We start from the raw sequence: 14,591 nt of genomic DNA, 5'->3' as shown, positions 1-14,591 counted from the left end.
GGGGGGTGGAGGTTGTGGTGAGTCAAGATGGCGCCAATGTACTCCAGCCTCAGCAATGGAGTGAAACTATCTCAAGAAAAAAAAAAAAACCATTACTCTTAGAAATTAACTTATTTTCAGAAGATTCCTTAAGGCAAGGCATGGTGGCTCACGCCTGTAATCTCAACACTTTGGGAGGCCAATGCTGAGGCTGAAGGAGGAGGACTGTCTGAGCCCAGGAGTCTGAGATCAGTCAGGGCAAAACAGTGAGACCCCCCTCTCTCCAAAAAAATTTTAAAAATTAGCTGAGTGTGGTGGTGTGTACCTGTAAGTCCCAGCTACTCAGGAGGGTGAGAAGGATCACTTGAGCCCAGGAGTTCCAGGCTGTAGTAAGCTATGAAAGCATCACTGAGTTCCAGCCTGGGTGACTGAGCGAGACCATCTCTTAAATAAAAAAGGCCAGGTGTGGTGGCTCACACCTGTAATCCCAGCACTTTGGGAGGTGAAGGTGGGCGGATCACCTGAAGTCAGGAGTTCAAGACCAGCCTGGCCAACAGAGTGAAACCCCATCTCTACCAAAAATATAAACATTAGCCAGGCGTTGTGGCAGGCGCCTGTAATGCTAGCTACTTGGGAGGCTGAAGCAGGAGAATCGCTTGAACGCAGGAGGTAGAGGTTGCAGTGAGCTAAGATCACACCACTTCACTCCAGCCTGGGCAATAACAGCAAGACTCCGTCTATAAAAAACAACCCAAGGCCGGGCACGGTGGCTCAAGCCTGTAATCCCAGCACTTTGGGAGGCCGAGGCGGGCGGATGGCGTGAACCCGGGAGGCGGAGCTTGCAGTGAGCTGAGATCCGGCCACTACACTCCAGCCCCGGCGACAGAGCGAGACTCTGTCTCAAAAAAAAAAAAAAAACAACCCAAAAATGTAAAAAAGATTCCTTAATAGCATCTAATATTGAGTCTGTACTAAGTTCAATTGTCTAATTAATATCTTAAAAATTGGCTATTGGCCAGGTGTGCTGGCTCACACCTGTAATCCCAGCACTTTGAGAGGCTGAGGTGGGTGGATCACTTGAGGTCAGGAGTTCAAGACTAGTCTGGCCAACATGGTGAAACCCTGTCTCTACTAAAAACACAAAAATCAGCTGGGCACGGTGGCAGGCGCCTGTAGTCCCAGCTGTTTGTGAGGCTGACGCTAGAGAATCGCTTGAGCCGGGGAGGCGGAGGTTGCAGTGAGCCAAGATCGCACCATTGCACTCCAAGCTGGGCAACAGAGCGAGCTCTGTCTCAAAAATAAAAATAAAAATAAACTTGACGTTTAAATTCAGAATCCAAAGTCTGCATGTCACATTTGGCTTATATATTTCTTAATTCTTAATTTACAACAGCTCCCCTTCCCTACCCTTTTCTTGACATTCATTGGTTGTGATCTAGACTTCTACACTTGTCTAAAAGCACCAACCGCCCAAGCAGACTTTCGTAATGGTTCACATCAGAGCTAAGAACTCAACACTCTTGCAGGATTCTCCTGCAAAAAGCTCACATAGGCACGGTAGACAGAAAGAGATCAGGAGATACCAATCATGGAGATGTTAAATCATCTGCCCTTCTGCAAAACCCAAGAGGCACAAAATAGAGTCAATCACCACAGATCAACCCAGGTTGATTTCTACCAGTGAGAAGTCCAACAGTTCCTGCTAATCATCAAGTTGACTCCAAGGAGCAAATCGCACTTAAGTTTATGTGGCCAAACTAAGGCACCACACAACATCATTTATGCCAATAATCTCAACTCTGGTTGCTCGTTAGAATCACTTGGGTAGCTTTGAAAACATGCAAGTAAATCAAAATTCTCCTGAATGCTATATATATGCATACTACAAATAACTATTACAGCAATAAGATTACAAGTCATCTTAAATCCTCAAAAATTGGTACAGGCACTGGTACTGCCTGCCACACAGACCCGGATATCTACAACAGCGAGCTCCTAACATCTTTCAAGAGAAACATAATACATTTTCTAAAACTCTGTCTTCTGCCCCAAACTGCTTCATAAAACCAAAGCAAACAATGCTACCATTTTTCTAGCTATGCTAATAGTACTAGCAGACTCAAAGGACTCACAACTGGGAAACTATGTTAAAAAACAGAAAGCCCTAATTAGTTTGACACCTTTAAAACAAAACCTTTGGGGGATAAGATGATTTTCTTTTGGCATTAACAGGCACTATCAAATCTAACTCATCAATTACTCACCTTATCAAAAAATAACGATTCTGTTCCACCACCATGTTTGCTGGCATCTGCCATAGAAGAATCCTTTAGATTGAGCAGTTTGGGTTTCTTCTGCAAAAGAAAGATACAAACATGTGAGATTCAAAGAGTGGTTTTCTCTGAATTTTATTTTTGTCTGCAGTTCAATGGTTTCAACACTGAAACCACTGCTGATTAATAATTTGAAACAAATGAGAGAACTCTAACCAACTCACTCCATACTCTCTAAGATTTCTACTCATAAATAGTTTCAACACTGAAACCACTGCTGATTAATAATTTGAAACAAATGAGAGAACCAACTCACTCCATACCCTCTAAGATTTCTACTCATAAATGGTTTCAATGCTGAAACCACTGCTGATTAATAATTTGAAACAAATGAGAGAACTCTAACCAACTCACTCCATATCCTCTAAGATTTCTACTCATATTTTCTATTTCAGTTTGCCTGTTAAGTTTCTTTCTCCAACAGAGGTTCAAAGATCATTCTATGCCGAAATGTTTTCTCCAGAAATGATCATGACATTACTGTGACAAACTTTTATAACAGGCTTACTTTTTCTAGGGGCCCAAAGTAACTTCATTTAGACTCTAATGCCACTGTTTTGTTCTACCAGTTGAGGGAGAAGAGGCTGTTTGTAAAAAGAGCTGGTGCACGTGGCTGAAATTGACAGAAATCAATCTTTAACCCTGAATAATATTTCAAGTTAAAATTTACTTAAAAAGCATAATTTGCTGGGCATGGGGGCTCACGCCTGTAATCTCAGCACTTTGGGAGGCCAAGGTGGGCAGATCATGAGGTCAAGAGATTGAGACCATCCTGGCCAACATGGTGAAACCCTGCTTCTACTAAAAATACAAAAAAAAAATCAGCTGGGTGTGGTGGTGCGCGCCTGTGGTCCCAACTACTCAGGAGGCTGAGACAGGAGAATCACTTGAACCCGGGAGGCTCCATCTCAAAAAAAAAAAAGCATAATTTTTCTAATAGAAGAAATAACTATCTTGCCAGCAATATCCCCTCAGACTAATTTAATATTGTTCTTTTAAAGGGAACCAACAGGCCATGATATAATCCTGTCAAGCAAGGAGTTACTTTTGAAATCCACCACTTACTCTCTACGAAAAAATGCACAAACTTGGTAAGAAGTAGCACATTTACCTTGGCTATCTCAGAGTATACTTTCTTAAGAGCTGCAGCCTCTGCTTACACTGCCTATGCAGAAAGTAGGTGGAGAATTGTAAGCCCACACTATATTCTTTCCACCTGTAGGTAATCAAGAGTGGGCGGACATAAATCCAAGCATGGAGTGTATCTACTGAGCTGATTCTTGCTACCCATATAACTAATTCTCTTTACTGAAGTGAAGAAATAGAAACCATTATTATGTTCAACTTGATTTCAAAAGAAACTATGACAAACACTAATGAAAAAGGATACTTCAAAAGTGTTAGTAACACCTAGTATGTGAGACCTTGTAGTCAGTCACTTACTATTTATCAGTCACCTCTTACTATTAGAGGATAGAAACACCTCTTACTATTAGAAATTTTTGTCATTATTTAATTCTGCAGACACATCCATCTCTTCCATATTACATATTGCTTTGAAATTCACTGAAGAATTCAACATTCAATACATATAACTAGCGCTCTCCCTATCACAGCTGTGTTACATCAAAGAAGGGAGCAAGCTGTGCTTTCTGCAGACAGACCATCAGTGTTAAATGTAATAAAAAACACCATGTAATGAATTACTAATAGGAGTTTAAGACTTCCCTCTGCTACAGCCCAAAGGTCCTGCCTTGGAGATTAAGATGATACAGACAAGATCTGGTAACCCAGCAAAGAACTTTGAGCAGGACAGGGTTCTAGACCAAAGAGACCTCAAAAAGCACATGCACTCTACTCACAAGAGGACCTCAGAGATCATTTATTTCTGAAATAATTCTCAAACTCAAGAATGTTCTTTCTTAACACAAGGCAGATTTAAAGCATCAAATAAGAAGTGGCCAGGCATGGTGGCTCATGCCTGTAATTCCAGCACTTTGGGAGGCCAAGGCGGGAGGAACTCCTGACCTCAGGAGTTCAAGACCAGCCTGGCCAACATGGCGAAACTCCATCTCTACTAAAAATGCAAAAATTAGCTGGGTGTGGTGGCACACGCCTGTAGTCCCAGTTACTTAGGAGGCTGAGGCAGGAGAACTGCTTAAACCCAGGAGGCAGAGGTTGCAGTGAGCCGAGATCATGCCACTGCACTCCAGTCTGGGTGACAGAGCGAGACTCTGTATCAAAAAAAAAAAAGAAGTGAAAAAAATTTTAAGTATTGGAAATTCTTAGTAGCAACCAAAACATTAAAGAAATGACAGCTCATTGCAAAGGAGATAATAAAGAACTCAAAAAAGTACAGTAATCCAAGCAATCAATGTTATTCTAATACTCTTTTGCAAAGCCAGATAAACTTTGCACTGAGTTTCTGTGACACATACTAACTTGCTCCAAATATCTAGGACCCAACTGTTAACGCACTTAAGAACACTTAACCATCTCTAGCGTAGCTCTCCCTTAGAATTGCTTGTGAGCGTCAAAATGAGCAGCTGCTGCCCATTCTCACCTTAACTGGAGGCGTGGTTCCTGTAGGGTGTCTGCGGATCTGGCAGCCATTCTGGCTGGGCCTCTGCGGCTTGTTGTTCAGTTGGGGCTTCTTGACAGTGCCTCCATGATCATTTCTCACAGAATCAACCTTCTCAGCAGTTGTTTTGCTTAAAAGCTGATTAAGACACATGAAAGAGATTAATGCTCTTATCAAAGCAAACAAGTATCATCTAGGAAAAGTCCCCTTCTGAGCACTGTTTTCCAACTTCTGTAAGGTAATAATAATAAATAGTGTAATTCTTACAAAAAAGAAACATACCACGGAGCTGTTGGCATCTGGTAGGAATTGTCCAAACTCTGACAACAAATCTTCTTGGTTTTTAAAGAGACGCGCAACCTGGGCATACACCTCCTGCTCTGTCAACGCTGGAGTGTAGTTTCCTCCAGCTTCCTTGGCATTTCTCTGCTCTTTCTGAGGAATTGCAAATGAAAAGAGATCACATTAAAGGGCTACTGTTTTGAGTCGCTCATCTTTGCACACTTTCTGGAATCACTGTTATCTATTTAGGCTGCATGTAAGAAGAAAGTCTAGGTTCTCAGCACCCGTTCTGACCACAAACGAAAATTTCAAGTTGAGAAAAAAGTGCAAGATGGTGGATGACAATTCCTTTCAAAACTAGGGTAGTAAATTTTTTTGAGATGGAGTTTCACTCGTTGCTCAGGCTGGAGTGCACTCGTCTCAGCCTCCCAAAGTGCTGGGATTACAGGTGTGAGACACCATGCCCGGCCTAGGGCAATAAATATTAATGGCCGGGGGACCACTACCAACTGACAAAACCTTAGAAATTTCTCCTCCTTCTACTGTAGATTAACTAGACTAAATAAGTCACTATCTAACTGTCCCAGATAAAACAGAGCTTCATTTCATGGGATAGTGACTAAAAATCCTGACTGAGGCCGGGCGCAGTGGCTCACACCTGCAATCCCAGCACTTTGGGAGGCCATGGCGGGCAGATCACCTGAGGTCAGGAGTTTGAGACCAGTCTGGCCAATATGTTGAAACCCCATCTCTACTAAAAATACAACAAATCACTTGAACCCGGGAGGTGGAGGCTGCAGTGAGCCGACATTGCACCACTGCACTCCAGCCTAGGCAAAAAGAGCAAAACTCTGTCTTAGAAAAAAATCCTAACTGAATGTTGCAGGGCAATCAAGTCAGGCAAATAAAACTGGCTTTATAGCATGGGTGTGGTGGCTCACACCTGCAATCCCAGCACTTTGGGAGGCCGAGACAGGCGGATCACAAGGTCAGGAGTTCGAGACCAGCCTAGCCAACATAGTGAAATCCCGTCTCTACTAACAATACAAAAAATTAGCTGGGCATGGTGGCAGGCGCCTGTAATCCCAGTTACTACGGAGGCTAAGGCAGGAGAATCACTTGAACCTGGAGGCGGAGGTTGCAGTGAGCCGAGATCGCACCACTGCACTCCAGCCTGGGTGACAATGCAAGACTCCGTCTCAAAAAACAAACAAACAAAAAAACTGGCTTTATAAACACGTATGGTAGTTTCTAACTGGCTGATTTCCAGTGCGAATTAATGGACACAATAATAGTTACTTAAGTTGTTCTTTGACTAGATGGCCTGATTAAGACAACCTGAATGGGCACTCTTCTTACCTGATATGTGTGCAAAATCTCCAGGAATGCTTTGTAGATGTCTGGTTGGCCCTGGAATCTGTTCTTGATCTTATTAACATAGTTGATGGCATGATTAAATTCCACAGGTTGATTGTTCTGCAAGGATGGGGCCGTTCCCAATGAGATTGTCACTGGTGTGTGAGGCTGGACTGGCGGAGAACGTGGGGATGCATACGGTGGAAGTGGGGGAGTCTGCTGACTGGCTGGAGTATGTGCTTGTAGTTGGGAGGGCTAAAAAGAAAAAAAGTCTTTATTCTCCTCAGATGCATAGATGAGTTGATAGAAGGAAAGTTCAAACTAAAGAGAAACAAAGTGTCAACGTATATCCTTTATTTACTCACTCAGGCCAGGCCATTTTAGTCCAACACAAATCATACTGGGCAACAGTGGGAGTTGTAGAGAGTTCAAACATGCCGATACAAATATCTCAGTCTCACATTTTCTAAATAAAACCTTAAAAACTGGAGCCATCTCCAATTACAGTGAAGAATTTTTCATATGCAATGTTTTAGCTTAGTAGCTCAACAAGTATACACAGAAAAAATCTCATTCTACACAGCCTTTCGATGTCAACAAAAAGACAACACCTCAATTGTTGCAGCAGCTCCACATAGTCTTCCATGCCAACTCTGTCCTGCAGAACTGAGATGATGGAAATGTCCTTTATTTGCACTGTCTTAATTACACAGCCACTAGCCACATGTGGTTACTGAGCACTTGAAAGCTAGTGCAAATGAAAAACTGAATTTAATTTAAATTTAAATAGTGCTATGTGGCTAGTGGCTACTGTGTCAGACAGTGTGGTTCTAGACCAAGAACACCCCATCTTCATCATCATCACCATCACTGTTCATTAGATCTTCTACTTAGCTTGATATAATCTGGTAAGTGAAGTAACTTTCATAAAATAACCATGTGGGCAGTAGCACAATTTGACCATAAGAGGATGGTTTCTGTCTGTGCTATCAACTACTACTACACAAAGTCACCACCTGTTGGGATGTTCATGGTTTTATAAGCAGAAACTGTAAAGAGAAAGACCTTGAAAGTTGTTGCTGTGTCGATTTAAATAGATATCTAAGTGGTGTGTAAATGTGAACCATGTCATAGTGAAGTGACTACTGCATTTTTCTCTGATGAAATCTTTGTAACCTTGTGTCTCAGTATCTAAGTCTTATATAAAGGGGAAATGTCAAACGAAGGTACCTTCTAGGGATGCATTCACATTTATGCAATATTTTCCAAGTGCTCACCTTGCTGACTTTGGCAGGTGGGGGCTGAGGAGCTGGCTGGGCAGGAGCTGGGGCTGACTGGGTTGAAGGCTGGGAAGGATGTTGGGGTGGTGGTTGAGGCTGGGGCTGGATGCCATGGGTGGGAATCTGATGAACCTGGCCAGGAGTTGTCACATTCACCATGTCATTGGTCTGCACCTCAATTTTGTAGCCAGGGGGCAAGAAGGTGTTGAATCCCATTATCAGATCGGGGTGGCCTTTGAATAGCTGGGACACACGACTAATCACTCCTGGGGTGTCGATGCTGATAAAAAAACAAAAAGAAAAGTGATGAACTGTAAGCTTGACAAACACCCTGGTCATAAAAAATTTCACATTTCTTTTTTCTTTTGAGATGGAGTCTCACTCTGTCACCCAGACTGGAGTGTAGTGGTGCGATCTTGGGATCCTGGCTCACTGCAACCTCCGCCTCCCAAGTTCAAGTGATTCTCCTGCCTCAGCCTCCCAAGTAGCTGAGATTACAGGCATGTGCCACCACACTTGGCTGATTTTTGTATTTTTAGTAGAGATGGGGTTTCACCATGTTGGCCAGGCTGGTCTCGAACTCCTGACGTCAGGTGATCCGCCCACCTCAGCCTCCCAAAGTGCTGGGATTACAGGCATGAGCCACCTCACTCAGCCAAAATTTCACTTCCTATTAGGTTTTCTCTAAACAGGAAAACAGATAATCTACGCATTTTAAAATTAACACACAAAGAACTCTGAGATTCAAAGATACTCGGCCACAATTTATTTTTTTTTTTTGAAACAGTGTCTCATTCTGTTGCCCAGACTGGAATGCAGTAGCATAATCTTGGCACACTACGGCCTCCGCCTCCCAGGTTCAAGCGATTCTCCTGCCTCAGCCTCCCATGTAGCTGGGATTACAGGCACCCACCACCATGCCCGGCTAATTTTTGTAGTCATCAAAATTTTGAACAGAATGTATGTTCATGGTAATAATCCTACCAAGCAGATACTCAGACAATACACAGAAAGCTACATATCCCAAACAAGATCCACTCTTTGATATATCAGTATATATCATTTCAGCACAAATCTACATTGTTCAGATGAGTTACAACAGTGAACTATGAGTACAACAGTTTACAACAGTGAACCATGCCAGAATGTAAGAGTATCTAAATCAATTCAGAAACCAAGTAGCCTAAATCACTACTAGTGCTACTTCCCTGATTGAGACAAAGCACTGAAAAACTTTAGTTAACAAAAATTTACCAATAAGGATAAAACAGTCTAGTGGCCATAATTTCCATCAATAAAGGAATGCATAAAATAAAGGCATGATTTTGAAAATTCAGCCACAGAAAGGAGCATCCTTTATCTTCCAGTAAATAAACTATCTTCTCCTTTCCAAAATCAATATGCCAGATACAAAGCTTGAGTACAATCACACATCTTTTACCTCTGAGATTTAAATTCCTTCATGATGTCAAGGAAATCATTGTAGACCTGAGGCTGACTACCAAATTGCAGCTTCACCTGGTCAAGATAAGACAGCGCATCCTCCACCTGAGGCAGGGATAAATATCAAGGTTATAAAAAGAAAGTAAGCTCACAATTACAAAAAAAAAATTATGCCTAAGTATGCTTAACACAGTAAATGAAATAAAAATATATTAAATATATACTTAAAAGTTAGTATGGATGTCAGTAATAAACTCAAGCTTAAAATAATAATCAATTCATAAAATCTGTAGCCTTGCCTTGGATAATTTTGAACAGAATAATCAGTGAAGAATAATTACAATGATATGTCATTTATTCATTAATTCATTTCATAAGTATCTATACTAAACTGCAACATGCCAGGCCCAATGTGAGTACCAAGGATTCAATGACAAATAATTTGTAGCCCCTCGTCTACAGACGTTTGTTTGTATGTAGTCAGGAATCATAACACAGCGGGTAACCCAGTAACACTCAATGCCTGGAGATGACATGGGAAGGACACGTCTTCCCCACCAAAAAAGTGAGGCTTCCCTAGGAGGTAATATATAAACTGAGACCTAAAGATGAGTATAAGCCAGCAAAAGTAAAGACCAGTGAAAAAAACCAAAGGCAGCGGCATGGGCAAAATCCTAGACAGGATACGATATGGGATATTTAGAAATCTGCAAAGTTTAGTTTGGCTGGAGGATCTGTAGTGAAGAGGAGCACTGGAAGGAAAAGTAACAAGATGAGACAGAAAAAAAAGTAGGATCTAGATTCTGAAAGGATTTGTAAATCTTGTGAAAAAGCAATTTAGATTTTTATCATCTGCATTTTCGTGTACGCAATTTGACTGTAATGTTGAGAAAAAATTGGCACAAGAGCAGAAAAGACTGAAAGGAGGTAGGAAGACCAGTTATGCTACAAGAATAAATGAACAACTCCTGTGAAAACAGTGGCTTGAAATATAGTACTGGCCCAGAACAACAGAGACAACTGCATAGATAAAAAAGCTTGTTGGGTAGCAGAAGTGACAGGATTGGATAACTGACTGAATAGGAGAGCTAAGGGAGAGCCAGCATTCAAAAGTGATCCACTACAGAGCACTGTGAGGAAGAAGAGGCCAGAGTGACTCTTGGACCGATCAAAGCTCGCATGCCACTGCATCCCGCACCCAGCCGTTACATCCTCCTGCATCACCACCACACCCAAGAGAAAGCCTGAAGGGGATGCTAAAGGAGATACAGCCAAGGTGAACAATGACCCAGAGAAGATCTGCAACGTTGTCTGTTAAACCTGCTCCTCCAAAGCCAGAGCCCAACACTAAAAAGGCCCCCGCAGGCCGGGCGCAGTGGCTCACACCTGTAATCCCAGCACTTTGGGGATTTGAGGCTCATCTGAGGTCAGGAGTTCAAGACCAGCCTGACCAACATGGAGAAACCCATCTCTACTAAAAATACAAAAATTAGCCAGGCATGGTGATGCATGTCTGTAATGCCAACTACTTGGGAGGCTGAGGCAAGGGAATCACTTGAACCCAGGAGGTGGAGGTTGTGGTGAGTCGAGATCATGCCACTACACATCAGCCTGGGCAAGAGTGAAATTTGGTCTCAAAAAAAAAAAAAGAGTCCCCCGCAAAGGAGAGCGAGGAGGTGCCCAAAGGGAAAAAGGAAAATGCTGACACTGGCAGGGAAGGGATTAACCTTGCAGAAAATGGAGATGCCAAAACAGACCAGGCACAGAAAGCTGAAGGTGCTGGAGATGCCAAGTGAAACGTGTGCATTTTTGGTAACTGTGTACTTCTAGTAACCGTAAGGTTTGAACTATAAAGTTATGAAGTTTGTAAATTTCGAAATACCATTGTTTAAATCAAGATTTTTTAAAATGCAGAATTTTGTTTTGCTTTTTCTAAAGCTGTGTTGTTAGCACACAGAACACTTCATTGTTGTTTTGGAGGGAAGGATCACAGGTCATTAATAGAATATCTTTGAAGCTGGACTGATGTGGGGAAAACACCTTTCCCTTCTAGTTTTGAGAGACTTCCTCTTGGCTTATAGGAGAAGAAATTCCCTGACTTTATTTATGTATTTATGTAGAGATGGAGTTTTGCTATTGTTGCCCAGGTTGGAGTACAGTGGTGCAATCTCAGATCACTGTAACCTCTGCCTCCCGGGTTCAAGTGATTCTCTTGCCTCGGCCTCCTGAGTAGGTGCGGTTACAGGCGCCCGCCACCATGCCTGGCTAATTTTTTTATTTTTAGTACAGAAGGGATTTCACCACATTGGCCAGGCTAGTCTCAAACTCCTGACCACAACTGATCCACCAGCCTCGGCCTCCCAAAGTCCTGGGATTACAGGTGTGAGCCACCATACCCAGCCTAGATTCCCTGACTTTTGACACACGCGGCCACCTTGGCCCAAACACCTTGTGTGATGGAAAAACAAATTCATTTTTACGTCCTGTTCTCCCTTCCCACCTTCACACACTTAACTGCCTTATACCCAGACACCTGTTAGGACCTAACCCCCAGTAATTGGTTACCAGTGTGTGTCAGGTAGTTAAACTTTCCAGTCATGCCACTGAAATGGCAGCCCTCAAAAGAGCAGTGGTTCCTTTTCTAGACTGTGGATCTTCAGATAAGTCCCGCCATTTTCATTTCACTTCCTGAAAGTCAGGATCGACTTGTGAAAAGTTGTTAAACAACATGCTAAATGTGAAATGTCAACCTTCACTCTAAACTTGCCCTGTTCAGAGCATCAAATGAGGAATTCACTGGGTTTTATAGTGGCTTTTCGTGTTTTTTTTGCTAGTTCATTGTTAAGGACTGTCCATGTCCTGCCTGAAATACCATGACTGTTTATGGAAAGTATCTTTAAAGCCGGATACAGTTTGGCCTGGGGAGAAAAAAAAGTGACCTATCACAAAGAAGAACAGGTTGGAAAGGCTACGCTATGAGTCTGATTTAGGACAAAGACACCCAAAAGAAATCCCCACTAGGTGTTTCCTATTTACTCTGAGATGAGTAAGTTTTTTTGGTGGTTTAATTGAAGCCTAAATATTTAAAATTATACAAAATATCAGGTTTAAGAAATTTCAGGAATAAACATTTGACGTGATTTAAGCCAGTCTTTTTCTTTTTTTTTGAGATGGGAGTCTCGCTTTGTCTCCCAGGCTGGAGTGTAATGGTGCAATCTCGGATCACTGCAACTTCCGCCTCCTGGGTTCAAGTGATTTTCCTGTCTCAGCCTCCTGAGTAGCTGGGATTCCAGGCTCATGTTACCACATCCAACTAATTTTTTTTGTATTTTTAGTAGAGATGGGATTTCACCATGTTGGCCAGGCTGGTCTTGACCTCCTGATCTCAACTGATCCGCCCGCCTCAGCCTCCCAATGTGCTAGGATTACAGGTGTGAGCCATCACACCTGGCTAGGCATAGATAGTCTTTTGATTTGTTGCAAAATGGAACATTTACATTCAAGTCAATCAGTAATTGGTGCTATGGTCTGAATGTGTCCCGCAAAATTCTTACATGGACACTTAATCACCAATATGATGATACTAAGAAGTGAGGCCTTCAGAAAGTGATTGTGGAGCCCCCATGAATGGGATTAGGGACCTTATAAAAGGGCTGGAGTGAACCAGTGTTGGTCCCTCTGGCCCTTCTCCCTTCCACAGCGTGAGGACACAGCCTTCAGGCACCATCTCAGAAACAGAGTTCAGGCCCTTACCAGACACCAAACTGGCACCTTGATTTTATTTTATTATTTTATTTCATTATTTATTTTATTTTTTGAGATGAAGTCTTGCTCTTGTCACCCAGGCTGGAGTGCAAAGGCGCGATCTCAGCTCAACGCAACCTCTGCCTCCTGGGTTCAAGCGACTGTCCTGCCTCAGCCTCCTGAGTAGCTGGGATTACAGGTGCCTGCCACCACACCTGGCTAATTTTCATATTTTTAGTAGAGACGGGGTTTCACCATGTTGGCCAGGCTGGTCTAAATCTCCTGACCTCGTGATCCGCCCGCCTCGGCCTCCCAAAGTGCCGGGATTACAGGCGTGAGCCACCACGTCCGGCCTATTTATTTATTTTGAGACATGGTCTCACTCTGTCACCCAGGCTGGAGTGCAGTGGCATAATCTCGGCTCACTGCAACCTCCACCTCCTGGGTTCAAGCGCTTCTCGTGCCTCAGCCTCCAGGAGCAGCTGCAATTACAGGTATCTGCCACCATGCCCACCTCATTTTTTTGTATTTTCAGTAGAGACAGGGTTTTACCATGTTGGCCAGGTTGGTCTTGAACTCCTGACCTCAAATGATCTGCCCACTTCAGCCTCCCAAAGTGCTGGGATTATAGGGGTGAGCCACCGTGCCCGGCCAGCACCTTGATTTTAGATTTCCCAGCCCTCAGAACTTCTCCAGAACTGTGAAAAATAAAATGCTATTATTTAGAAATAGATTATCTAGTCTCAGGTATTTTGTTATAGCAACACTAATGGATTGAGACAAATGGCTTTTTTTTTCTTTTTGAGCCGGAGTCTTGCTCTGTCGCCCAGGTTAGAGTGCAGTGGCACTTTCTCAGCTCACTGCAAACTTCATACCACTCTCCTGCCTCAGGCTCCCAAGTAGCTGGGGCTACAGGCGTCTGCCACCATGCCCAGCTAACTTTTTTTGTATTTTCAGTAGAGACGAGTTTCACTGTGGTAGCTAGGATGATCTCGATCTCCTGACCTCGTGATCCACCCGCCTTGGCCTCTTAAAGTGCTAGGATTACAGGCATGAGCCACCATGCCTGGCCCCAAGACAAATGGCTCTTTAAGAGTTCTTCAGACTTTCATTATGGCCATGGGTTAATCAGTGTTTCAGTGTTGCTAGAAACCAGATTCTATACTTGGTCAATACCCACTTGTTTGATGGTTAGTTTTTCTATACAAATATTATGACAATTTCTGTTGAAATTCAATGGACTATTTTAATTCATATTCTGAACTTTCCATACTGAAATATTTCATTAATGACCAACTTAAGTGAACACAAAATGCAGTAAGTTTGCAAAAGGAACCAAGACTCTGGAAGATATTTAAGAAAAGGATGCATCAATACACAACAAAAGAAGAGTTATCAGTAAGATATGGTATGGTATAAGGTAACTACTGCAGAGAAAGAAAAAGTACAGAAACCCAAAAGAAAGCAATTATGTGTGATAGGTGTATGTCTGAAACAAAAAGGTACTGAAAGTCACAACAAACCACTGTTTAAAAACTAGTTCTAGGCCGGGTGTGGTGGCTCACACCTGTAATCCTAGTACTCTGGGAGGCC

General features: G+C 42.7%; 1 protein-coding gene across 4 annotated transcripts in view; it reads right to left on the bottom strand.

Moving 5' to 3' along the window:
• The window catches only part of SIN3A (SIN3 transcription regulator family member A), a 96,808-nt gene that overhangs the window by 36,425 nt on the left and 45,792 nt on the right, over positions 1 to 14,591 (bottom strand). For all 4 annotated transcript variants that reach the window (XM_011932857.1, XM_011932858.1, XM_011932855.1 and 1 more), the window contains 6 exons: positions 9,253 to 9,359; positions 7,809 to 8,091; positions 6,535 to 6,786; positions 5,176 to 5,328; positions 4,876 to 5,031; positions 2,244 to 2,333 (listed from right to left, as the gene is read on the bottom strand). In XM_011932857.1, coding sequence (XP_011788247.1) covers positions 2,244 to 2,333; positions 4,876 to 5,031; positions 5,176 to 5,328; positions 6,535 to 6,786; positions 7,809 to 8,091; positions 9,253 to 9,359 — 1,041 coding nt within the window. The remainder of the gene's footprint in view (positions 1 to 2,243; positions 2,334 to 4,875; positions 5,032 to 5,175; positions 5,329 to 6,534; positions 6,787 to 7,808; positions 8,092 to 9,252; positions 9,360 to 14,591) is intronic.

The sequence above is a fragment of the Colobus angolensis genome, unplaced genomic scaffold (assembly GCF_000951035.1).
Source record: "Colobus angolensis palliatus isolate OR3802 unplaced genomic scaffold, Cang.pa_1.0 Scaffold99, whole genome shotgun sequence".
In the NCBI taxonomy this organism is placed as follows: domain Eukaryota; kingdom Metazoa; phylum Chordata; class Mammalia; order Primates; family Cercopithecidae; genus Colobus; species Colobus angolensis.
This window is presented reverse-complemented; position numbering and strand designations above follow the sequence as displayed.